This window comes from Ornithorhynchus anatinus, chromosome 13 (genome assembly GCF_004115215.2).
Source record: "Ornithorhynchus anatinus isolate Pmale09 chromosome 13, mOrnAna1.pri.v4, whole genome shotgun sequence".
In the NCBI taxonomy this organism is placed as follows: Eukaryota; Metazoa; Chordata; class Mammalia; order Monotremata; family Ornithorhynchidae; genus Ornithorhynchus; species Ornithorhynchus anatinus.
Window position 1 is genome coordinate 25958497 of NC_041740.1, and position 27726 is coordinate 25986222.

Sequence of the window (27726 nt, forward strand, 5' to 3'; positions counted from 1 at the left end):
TATAATGGATCAAGTGGCCCTTTCCCCCCATTCTTCTCCCTATTCATTTTTGCCACCAATGTCATTCCAATCACTGCAAGCAATTAATCAATTTTTACGACTCCGTGCCTGATTTGAGTAGTAATGTGCTTTCAAAACATACTTTTTCTATGACTCTAGCCGAGTTTTAGTATATTAGGTTCTGTGAATGTGCCAGGTGAAAATTTTATTAGTGATATGAAATTATTCTCAATTCACCTTGAAAAATTGTTGAATGCATAGGTTTGATTTTATTGGAAGTTACTCAGGTACAGGAAGAATTTTAGAGCTAGCAGTTAAAGTCTTCAGTTGGAAGGTAATGCTAAGGTACCTAGTAATGGATCTTAGAGCAATATTTAACTTAAGAGCAGTGAATTGATTGCCTAACTTGTGCCATTTCACTAATACCTTTACACTCATATAATCACTTCAGTAGAATTAATTTTATTTTCCATCCAAAGTGACTCCTTTTGTACCCTAAAAATGAGCTTTTCTCCACAAATGGGAAGAAAATGTGAACCAAATAAGGCCCGAAATGACTAGAAATATTACAGAAAAATGGATAAGAAGAGAAGTAGCGGAGAGAGCTGTAAGCCACCTCAAGGTAATCTGTTGTAATTGCTATAAACATTTCAAAATATCAAGATATGTTTCATTTTTTCTGCTTTCATGTATACTTTAATGGCTTTGATCTTTTATACCTTTTTATGGTATTTGATAAGCCCATACTATGTGCCGGTACTGTAGTAAGCGCAGGGGAGGATACAAGCTAATCAGGTTGGACCCAATCCATTTCCCACATGAGGCCCACAGTCTTAATCTGCATTTTATAGATGAGGTAACTGAGACCCAGAGAAGTGAAGTAACTTATCCAGGGTCACAGAGCAGACAAGTGGCAGAGCTGGGATTGGAACCCAGGTCCTTCTGACTCCCCAGGCCCCTGCTGTATTCACTAGGCCAGTGCTGCTTCTCTAAGGTCTCTTAAAGATCTTCTGTATTTCTTAAAGATCTTTTGTTCTTCTCTTCAACTTTACTGTTGTTGCTCCTTACATTTTGCCAGACTGACTTTGTGTCGTATTTTTCAAAGATCTTGATGCTGTCATGTAGATTGTTCAGTCTCCAGCTGTCCTACAACCATCGTGCTTTCAACCTTCTGTTTTTCCTCTACCAGGGACAACCAGCCAGAACAACCTGCCTGCTCTCAGAATAGTAAAGAGAGGAAGTGTCGCACCATTCACACTTCCTTGTCACGCCTTCCTGCAGAAGCTTTTTTTGCATTGACTGCACAAATCATTAGATGCATGTTATGAGGCCTTTTATGTGGTGTAATTTGTAGTTTTTACAAAAGGGAATGTCCAAAAACCTAAGATGGATTTTGAAAACTAAAATGAGAAAATCTTACCGTGATCAGTCAATCTTATTGAGTGCCTACAGTGTGCAGAGCACTGTACTAAGCACTTGAGAGAGTACAGTATAACAGAGTTAGTAGACCAGTTCCCTGTCCACAGCGAGTTTACAGTTTAGAGTGGAGGCAGGCAATAAATAAATAAATCATGGTTTGGGACATAAGTCCTGTGGGGTTAAGGGAGGGGTGAATAAAGGGTATGAATTTATAATTAGTAAATGATTCGTCTTGTGGCTGGCAGATCGTAGATGCCAAGCCCATGGGGGCCATTGCCCCTAAAGTTTTGGGACCAGGTTGTCAGCCTTGCCGATTCCAGTTTTGACCAAGAGAGAGGGTTGGAAATGCCCCCAAAATTAGGTTTCTCTGACCTGTTAGCTCTGTGAAGCCTACCTGCCCTTCCCAAGACCACCCTGTTTGTGTTCATCTTCACACTTAAAATGAAAAAGTTGGCACGTCTGCGCCAGATCCATTTACACGGTCACATAATATCCTGTGTCAGTAGTATTAACGTGTTATGATGAACTTTTAATCAAATAGGGGCATTGTACTTGTAACTACAGTGGGAAGCTTGTTTAAAAATAGGCCTCAGAGACAAGGGCAACCTTTGTATTAAAGGTTCCCCTGGTTTACCAGACTTCCAGATCCCTAACACTGTGGGAACTTTAGAGGCCTATGCCACACCCCTAAGTGTACTCACTACTCTCTCCTGCTGTTCTCCCCCAAGAGGGGCACTAGTAGTAGAGGGTGGGGAGATCCAGGTGGTGAGGCCGTGGCAGCCATCCCTACTTCTTCTGGTTCTGTGGTCCTCTCATTATGATCCCCACATTGTTCACAGAAGCAGGATCAATCAGGAGAATGATGGGGCTGTCTGGGTTAAATGGCAGTTTGACAGAATTGTAGTTTTAGGCCCTGGTATCCTGAGGTTGTCCCCTTTAAAGGTTTGGTTAGTATTAAGCATTTATTAAGTAGTAATAGTATTTATTAAGCATGTTCTTTATGCACTTGGCACTGGGAAAAGGTACATGGGCAAGAGAGAATTAGACATTGTCCTTGACCCTAAAGTGGCTCAAAATCTAAGATTAATGGGACAGATAGTGACAGTAATAGAATTAATAGAATGAATGCTTACGCTGTGCAGAGCAGTGTACTAAGTGCTTTGGAGAGTACAGTAGTTGACCTTCATTACCCTTGCCCTCAAGGAAACAGACAGATATATTGCAGGTAGTAGGAAGCCATTGAGCATAAAGGTATAGTGTAACAGTTGTTTTTTTTAACATTATTTAAGCATTTATTAAGTGCCAGGCACTGTATTAAGCGCTGGGGTAGATGTAAGCTAATCAGGTTACACACAGTCCATGTCCCACGTGGGGCTCACAGTTTTCGTCCCCATTTTACAGATGAGGGAACTGAGACCCAGAGAAGTTCAGCGACTTGCCCAAGTGGGCTGTGGATCTTCAAGTGTTTATGACACAAAGTGCTGAAGTGGCATTTGGGGGGCACTGTAGGGTGGGGGTTTGAGCAATCGATCAAAGAAGGCCTTTTAGAGATGTGATTTCTGAAGGACTTTGAAAGTGGAGAGAGAAGCGATCTGCCCAATGTCAAAGGAGTTCCATAATGGAGTGTGTGAGCAAGAGGCAAGAGAGACAAGAATCAAGGCAAGTGAGCAGAATGTCTCAAAGGAATGAAGTGTGTGAGCTGGGGTGGGAAAGAAGCAAGTATAAATGCAAGAGAGGTGGTGGAGTGCCTTAATGCCGGTCATCAAGAGTTTCTGCGTGATGTGGAGAGGAATGGGTAGTCGTCAGAAGGCTTTTGAGGACAGGAGAGAGATGAGAGGGAGGGCGGGCTGTTGAGGAGGCTGATGTAAGTCCTGGAGTCTGGAGATGTAAGGTAAAGGTGGTAGATGAGGCAGTGGGAGTGGATGAGTATGGATTAAGACCAGAATGGGGGTGGGGGGCAGAAATGAGCCTCTGAAAGACTCAGATTTCAGGGGTGGGAGACAGGAAGAGCCAGCGAAAGAAACTGAGAGGAGTAGTAGTGGTAGAGTGAGAGGGGGACATGAGGGAAAACCAAGGTGAGATGGAACTTCTAGAAGAAGGGCGTGTCCCACAGCACCAAGGAAGATAAGAACAAATTCCATAAGGACAGGTGAAACAATAAAAACAGGTATACTGCATAAAAAGATGAGGATTAGGATGAATGCCAGAGGAGTAACGAACATGATGGCTGAGGAAGCGGTTGAGTTTTCCTCATCACCCAGGCAAGGCAGGTCAAAGTCTGACAACGACAGCCCTAAGCACCCCAACCCCAATGTTCGAAAGATGTAGAAAGCAGGCTGCAAGCCCCTAGTCCTCACTCTGAGGTGCAGTAGTGGGCAAGATGGTCCTCAAGGTTGTGGAGGAACAGCATCTTTGGGATATCTTCCTGGTACTCTTGTTATGGGCAAGGGATGTGCCTGCTAACTCCGTTGTGTTGTACTCTCCCAAGCGGTTGGTACAGTGTTCTGCACACAACAAGAGCTCAATAAATGCCATTGATTGATTGAAGGTTGGGCTTCAGGCAACTTCACCCTGATGTGGTGGAGAGAGAACGGGGAAATGGTGGCTCCGACTTTTCTTCTCAGTTGTATTGGTTTGCCTGCTAGATTGTAAATTCCTTAAGGGTCGTGCTCTCCCAAACGCTCAAAACCTTGCACTTAACGGTTAATCAGTCAGTCGTGTTTATTGAGCTCTTACTGTGTGCAGGGCACTGTGCTAAGCGTTTGGGAGAGTACAAACCTCAAAGTATAACAGATATATTACCTGCCCATAAGGAGCTTACAGTCTAGAGAGGGAGACAGTAATATAAATAAATAAATTACAGATTCATTCAATAGCATTTATTGAGTGCTTACTATGTGCAGAGCACTGTACTAAGCGCTTGGGAGAGTACAATACAACCATAAACAGACACATTTCCTCCCCACTACGGTCTAGAGCGGGGGAGACAGACATTAATGTACATAAATTACAGATAGGTACATTGTAAGCCCGTCATTAGGCAGGGATTGTCTCTATCTGTTGCCGAATTGCATATTCCAAGCACTTAGTACAGTGCTCTGCACATAGTAAGCGCTCAATAAATACTATTGAATCGATGAATGAATATGTACTGTGGGGCTGGGAGTGGGGATGAACAAAGGGAGCAAGTGACACAAAAGGGAGCAGGAGAAGAGGAAAGAGGGACTTAGGGAACGCCTCCAATCCCCCTTCTCCAGATGAGTTAACTGAGGCACAGAGAAGCCAAGAGACTTGCCCAGGGTCATGGAACAGACAGGTACGTACATGTGGGGCTGGGGCGGGCTGGTTAGAGAATAAAGGAAGCAAGTCAGGGTGACACAGAAGGGAATGGGAAAAGAGGAAATGAGAACTTAGGGAAGACCTCTTGGAGATGTCCCCTCAATAAGACTTTGAAGGTGGGGAGAGTAATCATCTGTGGGATATGAAAAGGGAGGGCATTCCAGGCCAGAGGCAGGACGTGGGAGAGAAGTAGGCAGTGAGATAGATGAGATCGAAGTACAGCAAATAGGTTGGCATTAGAGGAGTGAAGTGTTGGCCTGGGTTGTAGTGGGAGAGTAGCATGGTGAGGTAGGAGAGTGCAAGGTGATTGAGTACTGTAAAGCCGATGGGAAGGAATTTCTCTTTGGTGCGGAGGTGGATGGACAACCATTGGAGGTTTCTGAAGAGCAAGGTGACATGGCCTGAATGTTTTTTGTAGAAAAATGATCCAGGCAGCAGAGTGAAGTGTTGCCTGAAGTGGGGAAGGGGCAGGAGGCAGGAGAAGTCAGCAAGGAGGCTGTTGCAGTAATTAAGGTGGGATGGGATAAGTGCTTAGATTAACGTGGTAGCAGTGTGGCTGGAGGCACTTCCATACTATTGATGGAAGCTTCCTCTGAACACATGTCCAGTGCTCTCCTGGTGCCAGAGTTCTGGAAGCGGTCCTTTGGGGAACTTCCTGACTTTTGACTTACCTTGGGCCACAATTTATTAGTTTTCCCTGGAATTTGATACTGACCATGGAGGTGCCCAGTGACCAGCGCTCAGCCAGTGTTGACAAAATTAAAACTCTCAAATGCCCTCAGGTTCTGTGTATCTTTGTTCTCAAATCTTTTTTGTCTACCATGTATGGTTAAGGGCACCACGGAGCCTATTGACCTTGATTTTCTTCACTCTGCATTGGCAGGTAGAGTAGTCAATGTCTTAAATTTGGCCTGGCATTGCTGTCTAACTGGGCACCTGCAGGATGACTCAGCCTTGTGAGGAATTTAGGTAGAACTGTAGATTAGAATCCTAGCAGCTGTTGTCATTGTTATTAAAATTCGTTAATTTCCCTCATCTTTTGCACTTTGTAATTGCATTGTAAAGAAGAGTCTATGACTGTATTCTTCTAAAGAAAACGAAAGCACCTGCTTGATTTATCAAAGTTTTCTATCTTCCCAATAGTACCAAGTTTTGCTCCTATTTGGACCCTCAGAAATAGCACTTCCTTGCCTTTAATGTTGGACAAGATGGAACCCATATTAATGATCCAGTTGGATACTAAGCAGCTGAAAATAAATTATTATAATTAACTTAATGTGTTTCCTGTTCTTAGTAATTTTGTTTAAAAAAGTATTTGTAATTGGCCCCCGGCCTTTTTAGTATTCAAATTGTTCTCAGTCCAATTCTGTTTCCCCTTTTGTAAACTCTTTCTAAATTGACAACTCAGTCGTACCTGAATAAAGATAGCATAACCTCCTGTATCAGGACCTTTGTAGACTTAGATTGGAACCTCTGTAATACCTTTCCAAAAACAATTTCCTAGGGTAAATATTACTTCATGCAATGGCAACAATTTTCAAGACTTCCTGTACAATTGAAACAGGACTTTTGGATGGAAAAGTAGTCCTCTAAACCAGTCGGTACTTTTTTTGTCTTGCTACACCGGATCCTCCCCTCCTCCTATCCTCTCCTTTCTTTTTCTCACGTACAGTAGAATCTTCCCAACAAGTTACTGTATTTCTCTTAGGAAGAGGGAAGTCAGAGGGGAAGGTAGGATCAGGGCCTGAGACACTAAGCGATGCTTTGGGAAATTAAAGAAACCAAGTCTGTTTGCAGTTGTCCAGTGATTTATTTACCAAAGTGTCATAACAGTACTTTACCTTAGGCTGCTGTGCTGTTCTGAGTCTAGGGCCGTACACTTTGGGCACTTGGAATTCACCCCAACCTCAGCCCCACAGCACTTGGATATGTCATAAACTATTGATTTATACTGATGGCTGTCTCCCCCTCTAGACTGTAAATTCCTTGTGGGCGGGGAATGTGATTGTCAACTCTTCATTGTCCTCTCCCATGCACTTAGGTGCTCTGCCCACAGTAAATTCTCAGTAAATAAATTTGGGGTTATGGGAGTGGCAGGAAAGCCACTAGGCACAGGCTCAGGGAGAACAAAGAGAGATTGACACTTATCTCTAGGGCTTACCCCATCACGTTGGGGCTGCTTGTGGAATAAAGCCTAAATGCATGTAAATCTGAGAAAATGTACCCCATGATTCAGTTATTCATGGTTGGGGTACGTTTTTGAGGAACATGTATCTAGGATTATACCAGGATCAGTACCCCTCTCGGTCGCTCCTGGAGAGTTTCCAGTACTCTCTAAGTCTCGGCTATGGGAGGGAGAGTCAAGCAGAGGCCTACCCATTCCATTCCTAGTTTGGGCAGTGGCTGGCGAGTGGAAGGCAATCTGCTACAAGTTAAAACTCACCTGTCCTCGGCAGCAGCGGCACGGGAGAGAATCAAGGGTGGGAGACTCAAGTTTACTGTGTGGAAGGAGGCAATGGTAAACCACTTCCACATTTTTACCAAGAAAAGTCTATGGCTACACTACTGGAATGATTGCAGGTGGAGGTGGGGGCATTCTGGGACAGATGTGATGTGTCCATGATGTCGCTATGGGTCAGAGACGACTCGACAGCGTAAGACAAGACCAGGATCAGTACTGTGTCTGTGGGTGGATGAGTGCAGCTTTAGGGAGATGTCTTTGGGAGAGGGATTAAATCAATAGCCTTGCCCTTTCACATTCTCATTCCCTTTACCACCTCCTAGTCTTGCTCCATTCCTAAACTTGGGGAGATTCAGAATAAAAGATAGATTGTAAGCCTGGGTTTGGAGAGCACTTTTTTTTTTTGAATGTTATTTGTAAAGTGCTTACTACGTGCCAGGGGCTGTACTGAGTGCTGGGGTAGATACAGGGCTGTCAGGTTGGACACAGTCCCTGTCCCACACGGGGCTCATAGTCTTAATCCCCATTTTACAGGTGAGGTAACTGAGGTACAGTGAAGTGACTTGCCCAGGGTCATACAGCAGAGAGGTCCAAAAGCCAGGATTAGAACTCAAGTCCTTCTAACTCCCAGGCCTGTGCTCTATCTACTAGGCCATGCTGTTTTCCTAGTTTCTGTGAAAGGGAGGCAAGAAAATAAGGATGACTTTGACCCACAAAAGGGAATTTCACACCTTTGGTCCTTTGTAGTTTAACAGATTTTTGAAAAGAGTAGTCTATTCTCTCTCTAACGCTATGCTCAAGAGGTTGTTTAGGTAGCAGTAATGTACATGATGCAGTGTTTCATTCTGCAGTATCCCTTAGTTCCCTAGACTCGATATTTGGTACATTATATTAAGAACAAATATAATGGAATGTTTTTAAAATCAAAATTAAATGAGGTCCAGTGAAACAACTGCATGGAGCTAAATTCCAATTTTCAGTAAGACATCTTAAATTCTCATTTGATGTGATGGAAGCTTAAAGAATCTGACTATCCTAGGAAATGGGAGAGAGTATTTTTAGATTCACAAGTTTGAGTTCTTTTGAAAGCAAGAGGAATTTCGTTCATGTGTTCTTAGAGATAAAACTTCATCCGTGATCTCAAGTGCAGACTTGACTTAGACATAATTGCCACCCAAATTATTCTCTAACATTCCATGATAAAAGTCTCATTCAAAACTAACAGAACTACCCCGTTTCTCCATAAGAAATAGTTCCCCACTTCAGCCGGTTGCCCCCTGCATCTTCCTGTCTCTCTTCACCCTCTCCTACCTCTTTCTTTTTCCCTCCCTTCTATTCTTCCCTGCAGTCAGTCAGAGGTTGTGATGTTTGGTAGCCAGTCGGAAAGGGGTGGTGATGCCAGAAGATCGACAGTCTCTCAGAGGAGGCAGTGTGGTCTAGTGGAAGATCACTGGTCTGGAAACTGGGGGACCTGGATTCGAGTCCAAGCTGGCCACTTAACCTCTCTTGTACCTCAGTTTTCTCATCTGCCTAATGGGAATGCTTTTCTACCTACCTTGTAGGGTTGTTGTGCGGTAAGTAATGTGAGAGCACTTTGGGAATAAAAGCGCTATCCTCAAAAAACAAGGTGTATATAATATTCGCACACATGTTGGTGAATTAATGCTTTTAATTCCTCAGCAGAGCCAGGCTAAGTGGAGACAGCTGCAACTCTTGAAAAGTGTTTTAGGCACTAGCAAATGCGTAACTTCATGATCTTAGATTTTTAATTAGGATTACTGAAGGAAAAAGTTTGAATTTTAAAATTTGATTCCATGTGAGCTCGTTGTGGGCAGGGAATGTGTCTTTTGTTGTACTCTTCCAAGTGCTTAGTTCGGTGCTTTGCACAAAGTAAGCACTCAATAAATACGATTGAATGAATTCATAGACGGTGAAGAAAATCATACACAAAAAGTGGAATTAGGAGATATAAGAAATTTGGGTGTGATTGAATATATCAGAGTATTTGCTACAAATGAAAGCAGTGCCTGCACTGTCCTCCCATCTAGGAATTACTGGTCCTATTTAGAGGATTAACAAGGAGAAAATGAAAAAGTATTTCCCAATTCACATTTAATCCAAGTACACTCTTTTATTTGGGGTAAATCCTTAATTTCACATGTAAGAACTTAAAAGGTGCCATTACTCCTGGAGATAATGATGGAAAAGCAGTCTGCCAAACTTAGCTTAACCCCTTGCCGTTTGTAATGACACGTGAATATAGAGACTTCTCAGGAGGCTTTTGAATTTCTTGAGTTCTGCCGTATTTCTGTTCCAGGCCCATACTAACCTTTTTCTAGTTTTTCTATCTTTCTCTCTAACTCTGGTGACTATATGTCCCTTAATGACTCTATAAGCCTTGGTTTCCTTTTTAATTTGCATTAAATTTCCAAGAGAGATCTACTTGTCCATCCTTAATTTTCTCCCTCTTATTGTCGACTGACCTCTTTTTCTTTTCTTTTGTGACCACATTAATTTTCTGTCTCTTCTGCTCCCTTCTCCTTTTGCCATATCTCTGCCTTTTCCAGTTGGATCTTCCCTATGTTCAAACTCTCCTTTCTACTCCCCCCCCCCCCGCCCTCCCCCAATCACTTCTACCTGACCACATCATCCCTTTCCTTTACAAATCCTCAGATCCTCCTGGGTGTGGTACCTTCATTCCTTTTGAGTCTTTAGCAGTTTAGGTTTTATATTGTAATTAAAATGCATTTTTAAGGTCCTCAGTGACTTCCTCCAACCAAAATTCCAAGGTCACTTTGCCCACCTCAGCTTTTTTCTGCCTGGACTCATAGGGACAACTTAGCACAGGGGCTCAAGGGAGCTGAAGCCCAGGGCCTGTGGTTCAAGGGGAATTGCTGGGATTCAGAAGCCCTCCCCTTTCCTCCCCCCAGTGATCCATTACTGTTAAAGGAGGCAATGTCAAAGCAGTTCCAGTGCCGCCTGTACTTCCCACAACCTAATGCCACCGCTGTCTCCAATCCCTTTTTTGCTGTCATTGGCTCTGCCAGTGTTGCCATCTTTTCCCTGCCGCCATGGTCCAGAATGCCTGTGCCCTCACTGCTGCCGCATCCACTGGCTTCTCCTAGCCCTCTGCCATGAGTAGGAGTGCCAGTGCCCCCAGCTGTAGTCTGGAGAGCAGCTGCCCCCACCCACCCACACACACATTTCTTCTTGCAGTGCCGCTTCTGGAGCTATGGAGGAGGTTTGTGAATGTGGGGTTTTGGGATTCTTTTCCCCCACTCCCAGAAGGATTTTGAAACTGAGAGTTGTGATCTGGGGAACTCGAAGAGGAAGGAGTTACAGTTTTGGAGAAGCAGAGTAAAGTGTAATGGTGCAATGGACCACACAGTGGGTGGCATATGTAAACAGCACGTGTGACATCATCTGCACCAGAGGTCCTGTGGGGGCCCTGTAAGACTGGGAAACCTCAGGCCTGGTCTGTCATAAGCATGGCTCTCTGCATAGGACCAATTTACAGCGTCAGTGCCTTCTGGGTCAGTGCCTGTAAATAATATGTATGCCACACATGTTGCTGTTGGCCACAACAAATTGGCAAGTGTGAGAATTGGGGGAAAAAGAGTTTCTCAAGTTGTTGAGACTTGTAGTGCACATAGAATATGGATTTCAGAGTTTGTATCAACTGATACCTAATTGCACATTCCAAGCATGCATCCGTGTATCTTCCTCATTGCTTGGCTCATAGTAAGTGCTTAGCAAATACCATAATTATTGCTATTACCACTACTTTTCTGAGTGCTTAGAACAGTAATTTACATTCAGTAGTTGCTCAGTAAATGCTCCTGATTGATTGAGGGAGCGCTGCAACTCAACTTGAAAGGCTGTACAAGCTCAGCCTGAGGCCTGGAGGGCTGCACTTCCCCTCCCAGGGGAGACCAAGTGGAGACAGGTCTGTGGGGCATTGATCCCTAGTGCAGGTGCTGCCCTTGCCCTCCAGGAGATCCCCCTCACTCAGTCCTCCCTCTCCAACAGCCCTTTCCTGTATACTGGGGTGAGCCTGGAGTCATTATGAGGGAAGGAAAATCCAGGTGGCACCACAGGGGAGTAGAGAGAGTTGAGGGAGAAGAGAAGCACTGGCCGATATGGTGCCAGTGCCCCTCCCGGGAGACAGAGCCTAAGGGAAAGAACATGGGCCTGGAAGGTAGAGGACCTGGGTTCTAGGCTTGACTCTATCTAGCACTGGCCTGCTGTTTGACTTTGGGCAAGGTGCTTCTCTGGGCCTCAGTTTCTGCATCTGAGAAATGGGGATTCAGACCTTGTTCCCCTCCCCTTAGACTGTGAGCCCTAGGTGGGACAGGTACTGTATCTGGCCAGATTATCTTTCATCTACCCCATGCTTAGTACGGAGCATGTATAGTAAGTGCTTAGCAAGTATCATCTGCACCCAGGTGTATTCCATGTACAACTGGGAGCTCCTGAGGAATGGAAGAAGTAGATCTTGAAAAAGCCACAGACTCAATTCTGTTTCATGTTAGTGGGCCCCGGCCGCCCATGCGAAGTAGTAGTATTTTTGGAGCGCCTATTTTGTGCAGGCTAGAAGCTAGCCCAGCTCTGGAACAGTGGAAAGAGTGCTGCTCTGGGAGTCGGGAGGCCTGGATCCCCCTGCCCCCAGCGCTTAGAACAGTGCTTGGCACATAGTGCTTAACTAATACTATCATTATTATTATTATTATTATTTTAGTTCTGCCTGTTGGGGCTTTGCCATCAGTGGTGAAGGAGCATCTAGGGCATTTCTTGAGGTGGACAGGGCCAGCAGGATTCCTGATAAATAGCTGGCTAATGCAGCCAGCAAAGAGCACGGTGGCTTCCAAGTCAGTCACTTGCTGTTGTTTCGGGCAAGCACTAGCGTTCTGCTGTGGTCACTTGGGCTGTAAATAAGTCCTGCCGTAAGCCTTTGGGTGCACTTTGTCACGGGCTCTACCCTTCCCCGCAAGCTCTTTCATTACTATTACCTCCACAGTCTCCCAGCGGGAACATGAGTAGCAGGGAGGAGAGAGTGCCGGAGACAATTGCACAAGCCTCTGTCACTAGAATCAATTCCTCCATGCAGGATCTTGATTCCAAAGTCTCAGGACTCAAACAGCATGACCTAGTGGAAAGAGCATGGGCCTGGGAGACAGAGGTCCTGGGTTCTAATTCTGATTCTGCCACTTGCCAGCTTCCTCATCCGTCAAAAGGGGATTGAGTAACTGTTCTCCCTCCATTTTAGATTGTGAACCCCATGTGGGACAGAGACTCTGTCTGACCTGATAATCTTGTTTCTACCCCAGGGCTTAGTAAAGTACTTTGCACATAGTAAGCACTTAATAAATCCCACAATATATAGTGTCATCATCAGGACCAAGGCTCATTCATCGTTCTTGATGGGAGAATCTGTCATCCTCAACCATGTGTGCAGGGCATTGAACAACGGGCCTGGAGGTAGATGTGGTCTTAGGTGATGCTTGAGTCTGGGTGCCTGCTTGTTGAATGATTAAGACCCTGGAACAGCTTGCAACTTTGTCCCCTTAGTTTTTCTCCTGTGTGTGTCTCTTGGCAAGCTTTGTTGAGGCTGCACCATAAAATGGTGGGCATAAAATAAATGACTCTGTCAGTGGAATTTATTGAGCGCTTACTATGTGCAGAGCACTGTATTAAGCGCTTGGGAGAGTACAGTACAGCATAATAAGTGTAATATTGAGCTTACAGTCTAGAGGGGGAGACAGACATTTAATATGAATAAATAAGTAATTTGTAATGCACATTTTAAATGTTTAAAACCATGTAAATATTTCATAAAACCAGGCAGAAATATACTGTAAACCAGCAACTTGTGTAGGCTGTGTAAAGTAAGTTCATCATGCAATATATCGGGCTTTGCCAGACGAGAAGGGCGGAAGATGTTATAGACGGGTCCATCCGTGAAAAGCACCGTGTTCCAATTAATATTTGGGAATTGTTTAAAGTCAGCACTCTGTAATAATTTTAACAGTTTATGAGGAGAAAAGCCACCTAGAAGGCAGTGCTGTTGTATTTGTTTTATGTGGCAGTGCCATGCATATTAATGGAATTGAATCTCATTGCATCCTACTACTGCTCTCTGAGAACATTAAATTTGCATGGGAAGAATGGTCATGAACATCGTGGTTCATAGGGTCAGCTGTTCAGTATCGGCAACAGTCTGATCTGTGCTGGATAAAAATGACTGCCACCATTGTCAGATGAACCACTGAGTTGTTCGTTTAGAAGGCTTTTAGCCCACACTGTCAAAAGGAGTCAATCGTGTCTGATGTGTGTATAATGACCTGGGTTCTTATTGTGAGAAACTTGAAACTACGGTTTTGATCTGTTAGGGAGCATACACTTTTTTTTGTCTTACATAAAAATGCATTCCGGGCTCGCTTTAAACAGTTTTGAAGGTTCCCAGAGTAGGGGCAGTCCAACACACCTAAATCAATTAATTGATCACAGTTATTGAGCACATACTGTGTTGCGGAGCATTGTATAAGCTTTTGGAAGAGTACAACAATCCTTGCCATCAGCCTGCTTACAAACAGCATGGCCTAATGGATAAAGCATGGGCCTAGGAGTCAGAAGCTCGTGGGTTCTAATCCCGGCTCCACCACTTGTCTGCTCTGTGACCTTGGGCAAGTCACTCCACTTTTCTGGGCCTCAGTTCCCTCATCTATAAAATGGAGATGAAGACTGAGCGCCCCACGTGGGATTTGGACTGTGTCCAACGCGATTTGCTTGTATCCACCCCAGCACTTAGTAGAGTGCCTGGCACATAGTAAGTGCTTAAAAATACCATAATTATTATTATGAAGTGCTGAACAGGTAGTTGGTGATAAAAGCAGGCTGTATTAGGAATCATCAGGTTAGGCCTCCTCGAGGAGGGGTTATGATTTCAGAAAGGCTTTGAAGGTACGGAGAGCTGAAGTCTTGTTAGGTTTGAAAGGGGAGGGAGTTCCAGGGAAGGAAGAGGGCAGGAACAGGATGTTGGTGTTAGGAGAGATGGGAGCAAGGCACAGCAAGTTTTGCTTATGAAGAATGAAGAGTATGAGCTGGGATGGAGTAGGAGAAGAGAGGATAAATAGCAAGTAGCAATGATCAGGAGTTTCTGCTTGGTGCAGAGAAGAATGAGTAACCACTGGAGGTTTTTGAGGGCTGAGGAGATGTGTGCAGAAAAATACAGATAGCTGAGTGAATTATGAATTGGAGAGGGGAGGGATAGGAGATTGATGCAATAGTCAGGTATGATAGGGGGATGAAAAAGGCGTTGACTAGCATAGAGGCTGTTAGACTGGGGAGGAAGGGGTGAATCCGGGGAATGTTAGGGAGGAAATAGTGACAGCATCTGGTGATAAACTGAATATAGGGGGTTGAGAGAGAGAGGGGGCGGAATGGAGGATAATGCCACGGTTGTGATCCTCAGAGATGAGGAGGATGGTGGCAGTGTCAACTCTGATGGGAAAATTAGGCGGGAGAGAGGATTTGGAAGGGAGTTTGGTTTTGGAGGGGGCGGAGGGGAGTGGTGGGTGGAGAGGTGAGAGGGTGCATTAACTATTTGGTTTTCAAAAGGTGCATGCATAACAACTCATTGGAGGAGTTTAGACAGGAATGGGAGGAGGGCGATAGCTAGAAGCTGCCATGGGGTCCAGCTTTTTTTCTAAAGTTAGGAAAGACATTAGCATGTTAGAAGGCATAGCTGAAAACTATCAGAGAGCGAGCAGTTGAGGGTTTTCATGAAGGGATGAAGAGTAGAAGAGTGTTTTTGGAATAAAAGCAATAATACAATAATGATGGAATTTGGTAAGCACTTCGTACGTGTCGAGCACTGCACTAGTTGTTGAGGTAGAGACACGCTAATCAGGTGGGACGCCATCCTTATCCCTCACTGGGCTCACAGTCTAAGTAGAAGGGAGAATGGGTATCGAACCCCCATTTTGCAATTGAAGAAACTGAGGCACTGAGAAGTTAGCGTCTTGTCCTAGGTCACACAGCAGGCAAGGGGCGGAGCTGGGATTGGAACCCAGGTCCCCTGACTCCCAGGCCCGGGCTTTTTCCACTAGGCCCTGCTGCCAACCAGAGGTGCAGGTTAAAGGAGGTAGATTTTGAAAGCATGGAGTAGATCTCTCGAGACAGCAGAGGAAGTGAGAGAGCGGCTGTGACAGTAGGAGAGAGTTGGCAAATTGAGGGGAGAACATGGTTTTGATTTTTGTTAAAATAGTTGGCAATTTCATAGGGGCAATAGGGGTGGTGCTGTCTACTCTGTGAGCCCTTAGTGGGACAGGGACTGTTTTTGATCTGTGTATGTCATTATCTACCCTAGCACTGGATCCAAGGCTTGGCATATGGTCAGCACTTAACATATATCGTAATTATTGGGGGAGTTAAAGATCTCCGCTAAGGTGGCAGCGGTGTTGGGACTCAAGGGGGTAGAAGTAAAGGGGCCAAGCCGAAAGAGACAGAATTGAAGGAAGCAAGGCTGAATTTGAAGTGGCTGAAGTTGGCTCATTGCCTGGATTTTCACCAGCAGATGTCTGCAGCATAAGTGGAGGACACATACTGTGGGGATGAATCAGGGTGTGAGATTGACAGAGGGGCAGGGGGTGAGAGAATTGAGTTTGGCAGAGAGGGCAGTAAGAAGGTGTGGATTATCTGTCTTCCGCCGACTCCTCACCCACATCCTGCCTCTGACTTGATATTCCCTTCCCCTTCATATATGACAGACCACTACTCTCCCACAGCATTTCTTCCAAGAGGTTTTCCCTGACTAAGCCTTCATTTCCTATACTCCCTCTCCCTTCTGCATCACCCTTTCCCTTAGATTTGTACCCTTATTCACCACGGCCTCAGCACATATGTACATACCCATAATTTATATTAATGTCTTTCTCCCGGGAATGTGTCTACCAACCCTATTATACTGTACTCTAACAAATGCTTAGTACAGTGACAAGAGCACACAGAAAGCACTCAGTAAATACGATCGATCGATTTTATAGGTTTGTGAATAAAGGGAAGTTTGTGTATAAAGAGAAGGAAATGGGGGAATGGTGGCGTGGCTCAGTGGAAAGAGCACGGGCTTTGAAGGTAGGGGTCATGGGTTCAAATCCAGGCTCCGCCACTTGTCAGCTGTGTGACTTTGGGCAAGTCACTTAACTTCTCTGTGCCTCAGTTACCTCATATGTAAAATGGGGATCAAGACTCACAAGGGACAACCTGATTACCCTGTATATATCCCAGCGCTTGGAACAGTGCTCTGCACATAGTAATCGCTTAACAAATACCAACATTTATTTTTTGAGAAGCAGCGTGGCTCAGTGAGAAGCAGCGTGCCTCAGTGGAAAGAGCTTGGGCTTGGGAGTCAGAGGTTGTGGGTTCGAATCCTGGCTCTGCCGCTTGCCAGCTGTATGACTTTGGGCAAGTCACTTCACTTCTCTGTGCCTCAGTTACCTCATCTGTAAAATGGGGATGAAAACTGTGAGCCCCACGTGGGACAACCTGATCACCTTGTATCCCCCCAGCGCTTAGAAAAGTGTTTTGCACATAGTAAGCGTTTAACAAATACCACCATAATTATTATTATTATAAATGGAGGGGTAGAGATTTGAGGTCTTTGGGGGGGGCGGTGGGAAAGGGGAGTAAACACGCCCTGCTTTGGTTCCAAATTTCACTAGATCAGTGTATGTAATGTAGGTAGTGGAGACGGTCATGTTTAGATGCTAAATGGCAAGAAAAAAAATAAAGACCTCCTCACCACTGTCATCAGTGAAAAGTTTTGGGTGGAGTTATCTCCAATTCAATGTTGCCTGTGGATTTTTGCTCTTGGTAGTGGCAGATTGAAAATAAAATTTAGAATCTGACAGTCTGGTAGATCATTTGATCGTATTTATTGAGCGCTTAATGTGTGCAGAGCTTGGGAGGGTACACTGTAGGAGATTTGGCAGGCATGTTTCCTGTCCAAAAGGAACTTACAGTTTAGAGGGGACTGTATGTGCACATTGCTTGAAGCCACCTGACCTATTTAATATTTCTTTATTTCTTCAGTACAATCTACCAGTCAAGAATTAATCCACATTGCAAAATGCCTTTTCAGCACCTTGTTCTATCAGTGACATAGATTTGTTGTTTCTGCTGTGTTATGGTCACACATTTTATTGGAACAATTATTTTTAGTTATGCAAGCCAAATAAACAAATATTAAATTTCAACTTTGGGAAAAAAATCGACAATTCATTATTTCCATCAACCTAAAAATAAAATGGTTTTAATTTCTACAACATCTCCTGGGACACAAAAAGTTTCCCAACGTAATTGATTTAATTTCTACAACAGAGTAATTAAACCCAAAACTGAAATTGAAATTAAAAGAAAGAATAATTTTCTCCTCTTTTCATTATTTGACTTTTAAATGCCTTTTTTCTTGTTAGATAAAATCAAAGAGAAAATTAAAGAGAGGGACAAAGAGAAGCAAAAAGAAAAAAAGAAACATAAAGCTATGAGTGAGAGCAAGAAGGAGAATGGAGAGGTCAAAATACTGCCAAAAGGTAAGTTCAGATTGAACAGCCTTCTTTTCTAAATGTGTAGCCTGACATTTTCTTTGTGTTCTGAATTTTTAGAGCAATTAATAGTACAAAGCAGTAAAAATTCTCCTGTCTCTCTGCAATGCCCCTCCTCCCCCTCAAAAAATAAAATTGAAAACCATCAACTTTGCTTTGAATTTGCGACCATTAAATGTTCTGGGAACTGGTTGGAGTTTTTAGTTCCTCATAATGAGGATTGACATACTGTATTAGAATAAAAGTATTTTTTAGAATTTAGTGTGTTACAATCAAGAGAATCTAAAAGTTATTCATAAAGATTCTTTTCCAAGAATTCCTGAAGTAAGTGAATGGTAAGAGCACATTCTAAGCACTTAAAAAAAATGCCACGATTATTATTTAATTTAATAATGATTTGGGTTCATATAATTGTGTACTAAGCATTTGGGTAGGTACAGAGTAATCAGATAAGACAATCCTTGGCCCACATGTATCCCTATTTTTCAGATGGGAAACTGAGGCACGGAGAAGTCTAGGGACTTGTTCAAGGTCACACAGCAGGCAAGTGACAGAGCTGGAATTAGAACCTAAGTCTCTTGACTCCCATGTCCTTGTTCTTTCCACTAGGCCACATGGCCCACAGAGATCACATCAGACCATCTTTTCATCCTAGGGCTAATGTGGCTCTTGGGATTTAACAAAAGACTGGAAATTCTGCAACTCTGCATTCTAAGTCCAGTTCTGCCATGAATGTGCCAGATGTATTTGCAGAGCATTTTAGCCCCTCATCGTAATATTCATATCATCACCATCTTATCAGCATTTATTTAATCCTGTTCAAAGTTCTGTACTAATGGGCAGGAATAGAATCTTGACAGTGTTGCACTTTTCCATCAAGAATGGCAATTGAACCTAATAATAATTAATAAATATGGTATTTAAGTGCTTAAGTCCAAGTGCTGGGAAATAAACAAGGTAATCAGGTTGGTCACAGTCGGTGTCCCATATGGTGCTCTCAGTCTTAATCCCCATTTTACAGATGAGATAACTAAGGCAAAGAGAAGTGCAGTGACTTGCTGAAGGTTACACAGCAGACAAGTGGCAGAGCCGGGATTAGGACCCACATCCTCTGATTCCCAAGCCCATGCTCTTACCACTAGGCCATGCTGCTTCTCTAACCTCCATCCTAAATCTTCAAACCCGAGAACCCGTGTGAAGGAACTGGTGATGAAGGAATAGGTAGTACACTATCCTCCCTGCCAGGTGGATTCTCACTGGCAGTTTACAGGAGTAGAACTCATCATCCTGCCCCTCAGAGAGTATACAGTCCAAAGGAGGAGACAAGGGAAAGTTAGTCACCAGATCATCAACAATAAAAGAAAAAGCCTCTATAAGATAAACAATCAGTGGATAAGAAACACATCAGTTGGTCAATGGTGCTTGCTGGGCTCTAACTGTACACAGAGCACTGTGCTACCAAGTTTTTGCTGGGAAAGTCCAAAACAGTAGAGTTGGCAGACATCCACAGAGCCCTATACCCAGGTTTCAAAGCCATTAATGGGTAACTTAACAGGAAAAGCAGCGTGGTGTAGCATAGAGCATGGGTCTGGGAGTCAGAAGGGCGCTTAACAAATATGATTGAATGAATGAATGAATGATCACTGTTATTATTATTATTATTAGGAAAGTGGGGTCCATGTACTAAAAGAATGCTTCTTAGAAAGGCTTTGAAGATGGGGAGGGAAAATAGTGGCAGTTTTGAGCTGGGAGGGATTCATGCATACAGGATTATCGGAAAGCCCTAGCATTAATCTTTGTACAATCTCTCTCACGGTATAAACCCTCATTTTACAGAGGAGGAAACTGAGAACACAGAGAAGGTCATTGTTTTGCCCACGGTTATACTGAAGGCAACTGTAGGAGCAGGGATTAAAACTCAGGTCCCTGACTCCCAAGCTCCCTGTCTAATTAAATACATAAACATACAGAAAAGAAAATGTACTAAAGTCTTACTAAGAGTGTTCAACAGTGTTTCACCTCTGGGCACTGGTTTTATCCCTTTCCCCTATAAAGAATTCTAGTCCTCTCAAATATTAGTTTCGCTAGCTCATCAGTTAAGTATCTAGTCCACATATCATAAGAATTGAAATGTTTTGTAAAAGCATTAGGAATGTTAACGAAATATACTCTGATAGACTCTGGGTTCTAATCCTTACTTTGCCACTTGCCGGCTATGACGCCTTTGGAAAGTCACTTAACTTTCCTGGGCCTCACATTCCTCATCCTCAATTAAATGGGGATTAAATATTGACTCTCTCTCCCTCTTAGACTGAAAACCCTATGTGGGACAAGGACTGTATCTGATCTGATTACCTTTTTCATCTGTCAGAAGTACGTTGGAGGTAATCTATAGAAAAGCAGCGTTGCTCAGTGGAGAGAGCAAGGGACTGGGAGCCAGAAGGACCTGGATTCTAATTCGAACTGCCAATTGCTTGCTTTGTGACTTTGGGCATGTCACTTCATTTCTCTGTTTCCTCAACTCTAAAATGGGGACACCTTTTTTGTGGGATTGTATCAGACCTAAATAATTTGAACCTACCCCAGTGTTTGAAACATAGCACTTACCAAATGCCATAAAAACAATTAGGAAAAAAACTTCATTCATTCAATAGTATTTATTGAGTGCCTACTATGTGCAGAGCACTGTACTAAGCGCTTGGAATGTACAAATCGGCAACAGAGACAGTCCCTGCCCTTTGACGGGCTTACAGTCTAATCAGGGGAGACAGGCAGACAAGAACAATGGCAATAAATGGAGTCAAGGGGAAGAACATCTCATTAAACAATGGCAAATAGAATCAGGGTGATGTACATCTCATTAAACAAAATAAATAGAGTGATGAAGATATATACAGTTGAGGGGATGAGTATAGTGCTGAGGGAATGGGACGGGAGAAGGGGAGGAGCAGAGGGAGATATGTAAGTACTGTGAAGTCTGTAAAGGTATCCTAAAATGAAAGTAGTTCATAATGTTGAGAGGCAAGAAACACTACTAATGTATTCAGTGTTTGCAGGGTTCAGTTGGAAATGGTAGTAAGTTATTCAGATGAAGTTGTGTGAAGCAGCTAAGATGGGAAGAGGACAAAAATGGAAATTTATAGAAGAAGGAATGGACTTTAAATCCTCTCCTGCCAGGTTATTGTGGATGGAGCAGAGGATTAGCTACAGTGTAGGAAAGGTATTTTCTGTTGAAGAAAATACTGATGCAAATTAAATATTAGGAAACCAACTGTGACAGGTTTCCAAAATTTTTTTTAATCACTCCCATTAGAACTTTTCTAAGGCACATGCTAGAGATATATACTAGTATACATGATCTGTAAATATGCTTTCTGTATTTAATTATCATAGTTAAATGAGATTGATCTAGAAGTAGCCACAGTCCAAGCAGTTAATTTTATTGTTCTATGTCTAATGATGAACTCAGGCCAGAGTTTTATATATCAAGATTAAAGTAGTTCCTAGAGGGAAAGTTAGTTCCGTTTATCGTAGAACTGTACCAGAAGAATACAAAATACATTGTGAGAGTAGTGGCAAAAAAACTTGCCAGTTAATTTTATAAAGTAAATTTTTTTTTAAAAAAAGGTTCCTTTTGACCTTAATAGTAAGTATATGAAATTCATTTTATATTTGTCTGCCTTGGGTTTTCTGCACTTACTGCTCCTTGACTCCCTGACCTGTCAGCTTATGTTTTACTGTCACCTCCTCTCTGCCTTTAACTTCTTCCTTTTGGAAGAGCTAAAGTACTCAGTTCCCTTTAAGATCTAGAATAGAAACTGATACTAGTTGGAACCTAATGGAGGGAAAACAAATGTGCCAGAAAGGGTACTAAATGATTGGGGTAGATAAAACCTAATCAGGTTAGACATTGTCCCTACCCCACCCTGGGGCTCACAATCTTAATCCCCATTCTATAGAATGAGTACCTGAGGCACAGAGAAGTGAAGTGACTTGTGCAAGATTTCACAGCAGACAAGTGTCAGAGCCAGACACAGAACCTGGGGCCTCTGTCTCCCAGGCTGGGCTCTTTCTACTAGTCCATGATGCATCAGAAGAGGTGCTTGTCAGTATTTTAAGGGAAGTTTAGTAAGAATCAAAATTTGTATCTCCGTAATTCACCTGCAACTGAGGTTAGAGAAAATGTTGGAATTGCTTCATAGTTGAAGGGCTGTAATTGAGTGAGGGGGAAAAGAGCAGTGCTTTTAAAAATATCAAATATATTTGAAGTTTTTGTCTGCAGTGATTTAGCAAGGAATTCTCTTTACATGTCCTTTGGGAAATTACAAACAATACATTATGAGACATTGTTGAAGCAACAATTAAGTATAGTTTCCTTTTTAATCTGTTGTCATATTTCCTCTTTCATCCTTGCTCATGGTCACAGGGATGACAGTGAACTATTTGAAACAGTATTGTCCAAGTTGTCGAGTGTTTCAAAGAACTGGGCACAGTCAGATTTTGTGCAGTATTTGCAATGTCCTTGAGATTGGTAGTTCGACCTATACTCTTAAGGTTTTACTTGGTCCTAATCTACTTTTACCAATAAAACGATGATGACTAATTTTTTGGTAAAAATTTTATTTCAGAAATCTTTTTTAAATTTGACATTTAACGAGCTTACCAGCTCATTTTAAGAATGCGTGTGTGTGTGGATAGTCTCTGTGGCCAAATGGTACATTCCAAGCGCTTAGTACAGTGCTTTGCACATAGTAAGCACTCAGTAAATACTACTGAATGAATGGATGTGCATATAGAGCTTCATTTCACCCTTTACTCGAGTTATCTAGTCTTCTGTGCTTGGTCATGTATGTTTTCCGTCTGCTTCTGTTTTGTTCAGTCTCAAATATCAATTTGTGGTAGCCTCATCCACTTTGATATCAAACTCATTTTAGTGGTAAGCCCCAAGCAGGTGCTTTGGTATCTTGAGTCCAGAGAACATGTTTGATGTAATGAATGTTTTCTCTTTTCCATTCCCCCCCCCCCCCAACATAACTGCAGGACTGAGTCGAATGATGGTATATACTTAGATGAACAGAGAGAGTGACTCACCTTAATATGCAAGCATCCTCAGGAGTAGAAATGTACCGTCTAAATTCCCTAGCTTTTCCCCCTAATTAACTGTCACAATCCATGAATGTTTTTAAACCTTTGGCCTAATGACTCCCCCTAGTTTTTTTCTACTGTAGACCTATTGTCTGAATAGTTAGCCAAATCCCCTTGAACCAGTTGGTATCTCCATCCATCTTCCAGTGGTAATGAGCCCCATATACTGAGTGCCCCCTTTATGATGTGTTTGAAAAATAACCTCTTGATGGGCTTTGTAATCTGTAAGAGGAATGTAAATTTCTTACTTTCAGGTAAGCTAAATACGTATTTTTGTTGGACTGAGTGAGAAAAGGCCAAGGTGTGTTTTGTTTTGCTTTTTGTTTTTTTGCCTTGTTATACCACATGGCATTTTAGATTCTGTTTTGGGAGAGGGAAGGAAGAGGTAGGGAGCATAGTTCCCCTGCCTTATCAGTTTCCTGCCACTCAACTCATAAGGTATTGCCATATCTGAGGAAATTATCTTTTTATCTTGCTGAGACAAAACACCCTGTCATGTCTCTGTTTTAGAAGGATTTGGTTGAAAGACATAAGGGAGGAGGAAAAAGTAAACCCAATTATCAATCGATGGAATTTGGAAATAACAATGAAGATTGTGGTGCAGTCAACCATAATTATCCAATCAGTGTACTTGGTAACCTTTAACACCCTTAAGCAAACCCTGGCACCATTAGCAAATTGTTTCCTTGGGGAGGAAGGTGAAGTGACTGGTTAAATGCAACTTGTTCATTCTCTGTAAATTGTAATCTTCCCTTCATTAACATTCATTCATTCATTAAATAGTATTTATTGAGCGCTTACTATGTGCAGAGCACTGTACTAAGCGCTTGGGATGAACAAGTCGGCAACAGATAGAGACAGTCCCTGCCGTTTGACGGGCTTACAGTCTAATCGGGGACTGTATACAGTGCCTTAATTCACTCATAAGATCCATAATGGGCTACTAGAGGGAAAGTTAAGGCTGGAGAGGGAAGAACTAAGAAGGTTCGATGAAGGACTGTGAGCTTGTTATGGGCTTGGAATGCATCTGATTATTGTTATATTGTCCTCTCCCAAGCACTTAGTACAATGCTGTGCACACAATAAGCGCTCAATAAATACACTTGAATTGAGTGAGGGAACATCCCTAAGCATTAGGGTAGATGACGAGACCACCATTACATCACACACTTCCTTAAGGTATCCTGATAGCATTGTCAACACAGGGCATTAGGCACTATGAACTATTGATCTGACTTTAATCAATTTGATTTATTGAGCACCTGCTGCCTGTGAAGAGCACTCTACTAAGCATTTGGAATAGCACAATTGAGTAAGACATGGCCCCCTACCCTCATGAAGCTTACTATCTAACAGGCTTATAGTGGGAAATAAGGACCATCAGATAGGATGGATTTTCAGGTTGGGGGGTGGCGGGAGGGTGTGTGTGGGCGTGCATATTTTTTCTTTTTATGGTATGTGTTAAGCACTTACTATGTGTCAAGCACTCTACGAAGTGCTGGGGTAGATAAAAGATAATCAGGTTGGACACAGTCTGTGTCCCACAAGGGGCTCACAGTCTAAGTAGGAAGGAGAACAGGAATTGAATCCCCGTTTTTCAGAAGACGACACTGAAGCGTAGAGAAGGTAAGTGACTTGCCTAGGGTCACACAGCAGACAAGTGGTGAAGTTGTGATTTGAACCCAGGTCCTCTGACTCCCAGGCCCATGCTTTTTTCCAACAGACTGAGCTGTTTCTTTTGGTGCTGTTTCCACAAGCCTGAGAATCATAGAAATGCGCAGATTCAGGTAACATAGGGATAGTCTAGAAGGTCAGCAGAGAAGCCTGTTGCTACGTTGGGTTTACCTACTCCCTTCAAAGGTGGCCATATGGGTTGAGGAGAAGTCCAGGAAGCACCTGCGCTTTTTTTGTATCACAGGTAAACTTTAATACCAGGCAGGGCCATGTCTTTACAAACCTTGCTTTATAACATAGCTCCTGTAAAGTCAAGTGTGTTAAAAATGCGAATTTATTGCTGCATTAAATTGTGGACAGGGAATGTTTGTTTATTGTTATATTGTACTATCCCAAGCACTTAGTACAGTGCTTTACACACAATAAGCACTGAACAAATATGAATGAATGAATTTATTGAGCTATTACTCTGGGCAGAGATATAAAGACAAGCAGACATAATCACCATTACTTTCCACATTTTGTCAATGGCGCACTGAAGTTGACAGAAGTAAAGGAAGTTTTAGGCTCTCTTTCTTAAAAATCGGTTAAAAATAGATAAAAATAAATATTCACATTTATTTTTCTTAATAGGCGGAAAGGAGAAACCAAAAACAAATGCAGAAGACTTACAGATTAAAAAGGTAAAGAAGAAAAAGAAAAAGAAACATAAAGAGAGTGAAAAACGGAAGCGTCCCAAAATGTATAGCAAATCAATTCAGACCATCTGCTCAGGATTGCTTTCTGACGTTGAGGATCAAGAAGCCAAAGGCATCATAGATGATCATCTAAAGGATTTCATGGGGAAGAATTTGGATCCCAAGAAGGACTATGAGTCCAAGATACCAGAGAACAGTGAGTTTCCATTTGTCTCGTTAAAGGAGCCACGGGTTCAAAATAAACTCAAAAGGTTGGACACATTGGAGTTCAAACAGCTCATTCATATTGAGCACCAGCCTAATGGAGGTGCATCAGTTATCCATGCCTACAGTAATGAACTCTCCCACTTGTCTCCTGTGGAGATGGAGAGGTTTGCAGAAGAGTTTGTGGGTCTGATTTTTAGTGAAAATGAAAACTGTGCAGCTTTCTATGTAATGGGTATTGTTCATGGGGCAGCTACTTATTTACCTGACTTTTTAGACTACTTTTCATTTAATTTTCCCAATTCGCCAGTGAAAATGGAGATATTGGGAAAGAAAGATATAGAGACAACAACTATGTCCAATTTTCATGCTCAGGTAAGAGGTTTTTTTTATAATTTCTCAAAAACGTGTTTCAGAAAAGTCCTGTTTTAAAATTGTAAAAATGTTGTTGTATGTATAAATTGAAGAATTTGGTAGTGTTACGGCACATTTTATTAATACAGAAAGTCACTTGGATTTAGATTGACTTATCGTTTTTACCTATAGCTGTAAAAATTTTTCTTAAGGGAGTTCATGAAAAAAATTACATGGAAGCATCCTTTTTGATTGCAGGCAGATTTGAAAAATTGTATGGCAAATAAGAAATGCCACATTAAAAGTTTTAGGGAAACAAATATTAACTTTTTATACATTATATGATTTAGTTGCGTAACTGAGGTTTGAGTTGTTTGTCTTAAAAATGCATCCTAGTAGCAAAAATTGTGGATGAAATAGCTTTGGGTATGCATTGTTTGTTATGCACAAGGTGACTTTTTGAACTATGAGAGAAATTCTCATGGCATTGGCTATGATAAAACTATTTAGGTAATAGTACAAGGATCATTAAGTGATAGGATTAAATGATAGAATTGTAGAACGCTTTAGTAAGTATAGTCATATGGAAAATGACTTCTGACCTTTGAAATGCTGTTTCAGGTACCCCTCAACAGAATTCAATGTTTTTAACTGTTCTAAATTTAAAAATCTGGTGCTGGAAAATGAATTTTTAAAAATCTGAATCTGAAATGACTGAAAATATTGAATGACGTAGTCTTGGCCCTGAGCGGGCGAGTGACGTGGGTACATCTGCCCATTGAGAACGTTAATTACAGCGCTCTGCACAGAGTAAGCATGTAGTTAGATGTGACTGATTGAGAGTAAATTCCTGAAATACACAGGACTCTGGCATGTAAGTCAATTAGTGTCTTTTGAGTTCTTTCTTGTGTACAGGACACATTGTAAATCATAGTAAGTGGTACTTAAATATTGAGAACTATATTATCAGTGCCCGGTGGGGCATTCCTAGGAAGTTAGATTGCTATCTCTAGGCCACCTTTAGTGCTGGGGGTTCCTGGGATTCTCTGTTGGAATGAGGGCTCATTTTTAACCTTGGAAAATGTGACAGCGCTCTCCATGAGGTAAAAGCTTTGTTCATTAAGTGTAACTACCTCCAAGGCCAGAATTTTTAATTGAGTTCATTTATTAGGCAGGTATTAGAATCAAGACTTCATTGTTAGCTTAGGAAATTTACTTAGGTTTCTCAGGAGCAAAATGGTGATACTATCTAATTCGCAAAAGGAAGGTTTATTTTTTGACAACATATGAAACTCATATGGTCACCTTTTGTGATTGTCATCCCAGGGCAGTCAGGTTTATGTGGTTGGTCCTAGTTCCTCTTTTCATTTTGGACAAGTTAGAAATGGTCCAGCTTTACCCTTTAATTTAATACCCTGAGAAGAGAATCCAAAAAAAGCTTCCAACTCTGCTCCTTCCCCCATCTGTCTCTTCACTCTCCATGCTTTAGATGGATTCTTCTTTTTTAAATGGTGAAAATTACTCTTCAGGTTAGCAGCCACTATACAAATGCTGTGTAAAATGTAGCATTTGTTCACTTGTATCAAGTACTGGCAGTTGTAGTAAGACACATCCAACAATTGGTCTCTCCACTTTCAAAGCTTTATTCAAAACACATCTCCTCCAAGAGGCCTTCCCTAAGCCCTCTTTTCCTCTTCTCTCACTCCCTTCTACACTGCCTTGACTTGCTCCATTTATTCATCGCCCCCTCCCACCCTACAGCACTTATGTACATATCTGTAATTTTATTTATATTAATGTCTCTCCCTCTAGACTATAGTCTTGTGGGCAG

The 27726-nt window shown here is 42.4% G+C and overlaps 1 protein-coding gene and 1 non-coding gene across 4 annotated transcripts in view; both read left to right on the plus strand.

Moving 5' to 3' along the window:
- RSBN1L (round spermatid basic protein 1 like) overlaps positions 1-27726 on the plus strand; it is a 58211-nt gene that overhangs the window by 9270 nt on the left and 21215 nt on the right. For 2 of the 3 annotated variants that reach the window (XM_029078230.2, XM_029078231.1), the window contains exons 2-3: positions 17692-17808; positions 25273-25916. In XM_029078230.2, coding sequence (XP_028934063.1) covers positions 17692-17808; positions 25273-25916 — 761 coding nt within the window. The remainder of the gene's footprint in view (positions 1-17691; positions 17809-25272; positions 25917-27726) is intronic. The other variant, XM_029078232.2, reaches the window with a different exon arrangement.
- Positions 7054-7191, plus strand: LOC114816341. The gene has a single exon (XR_003764105.1). It is a non-coding gene; the product is annotated as a small nucleolar RNA SNORA7 (small nucleolar RNA).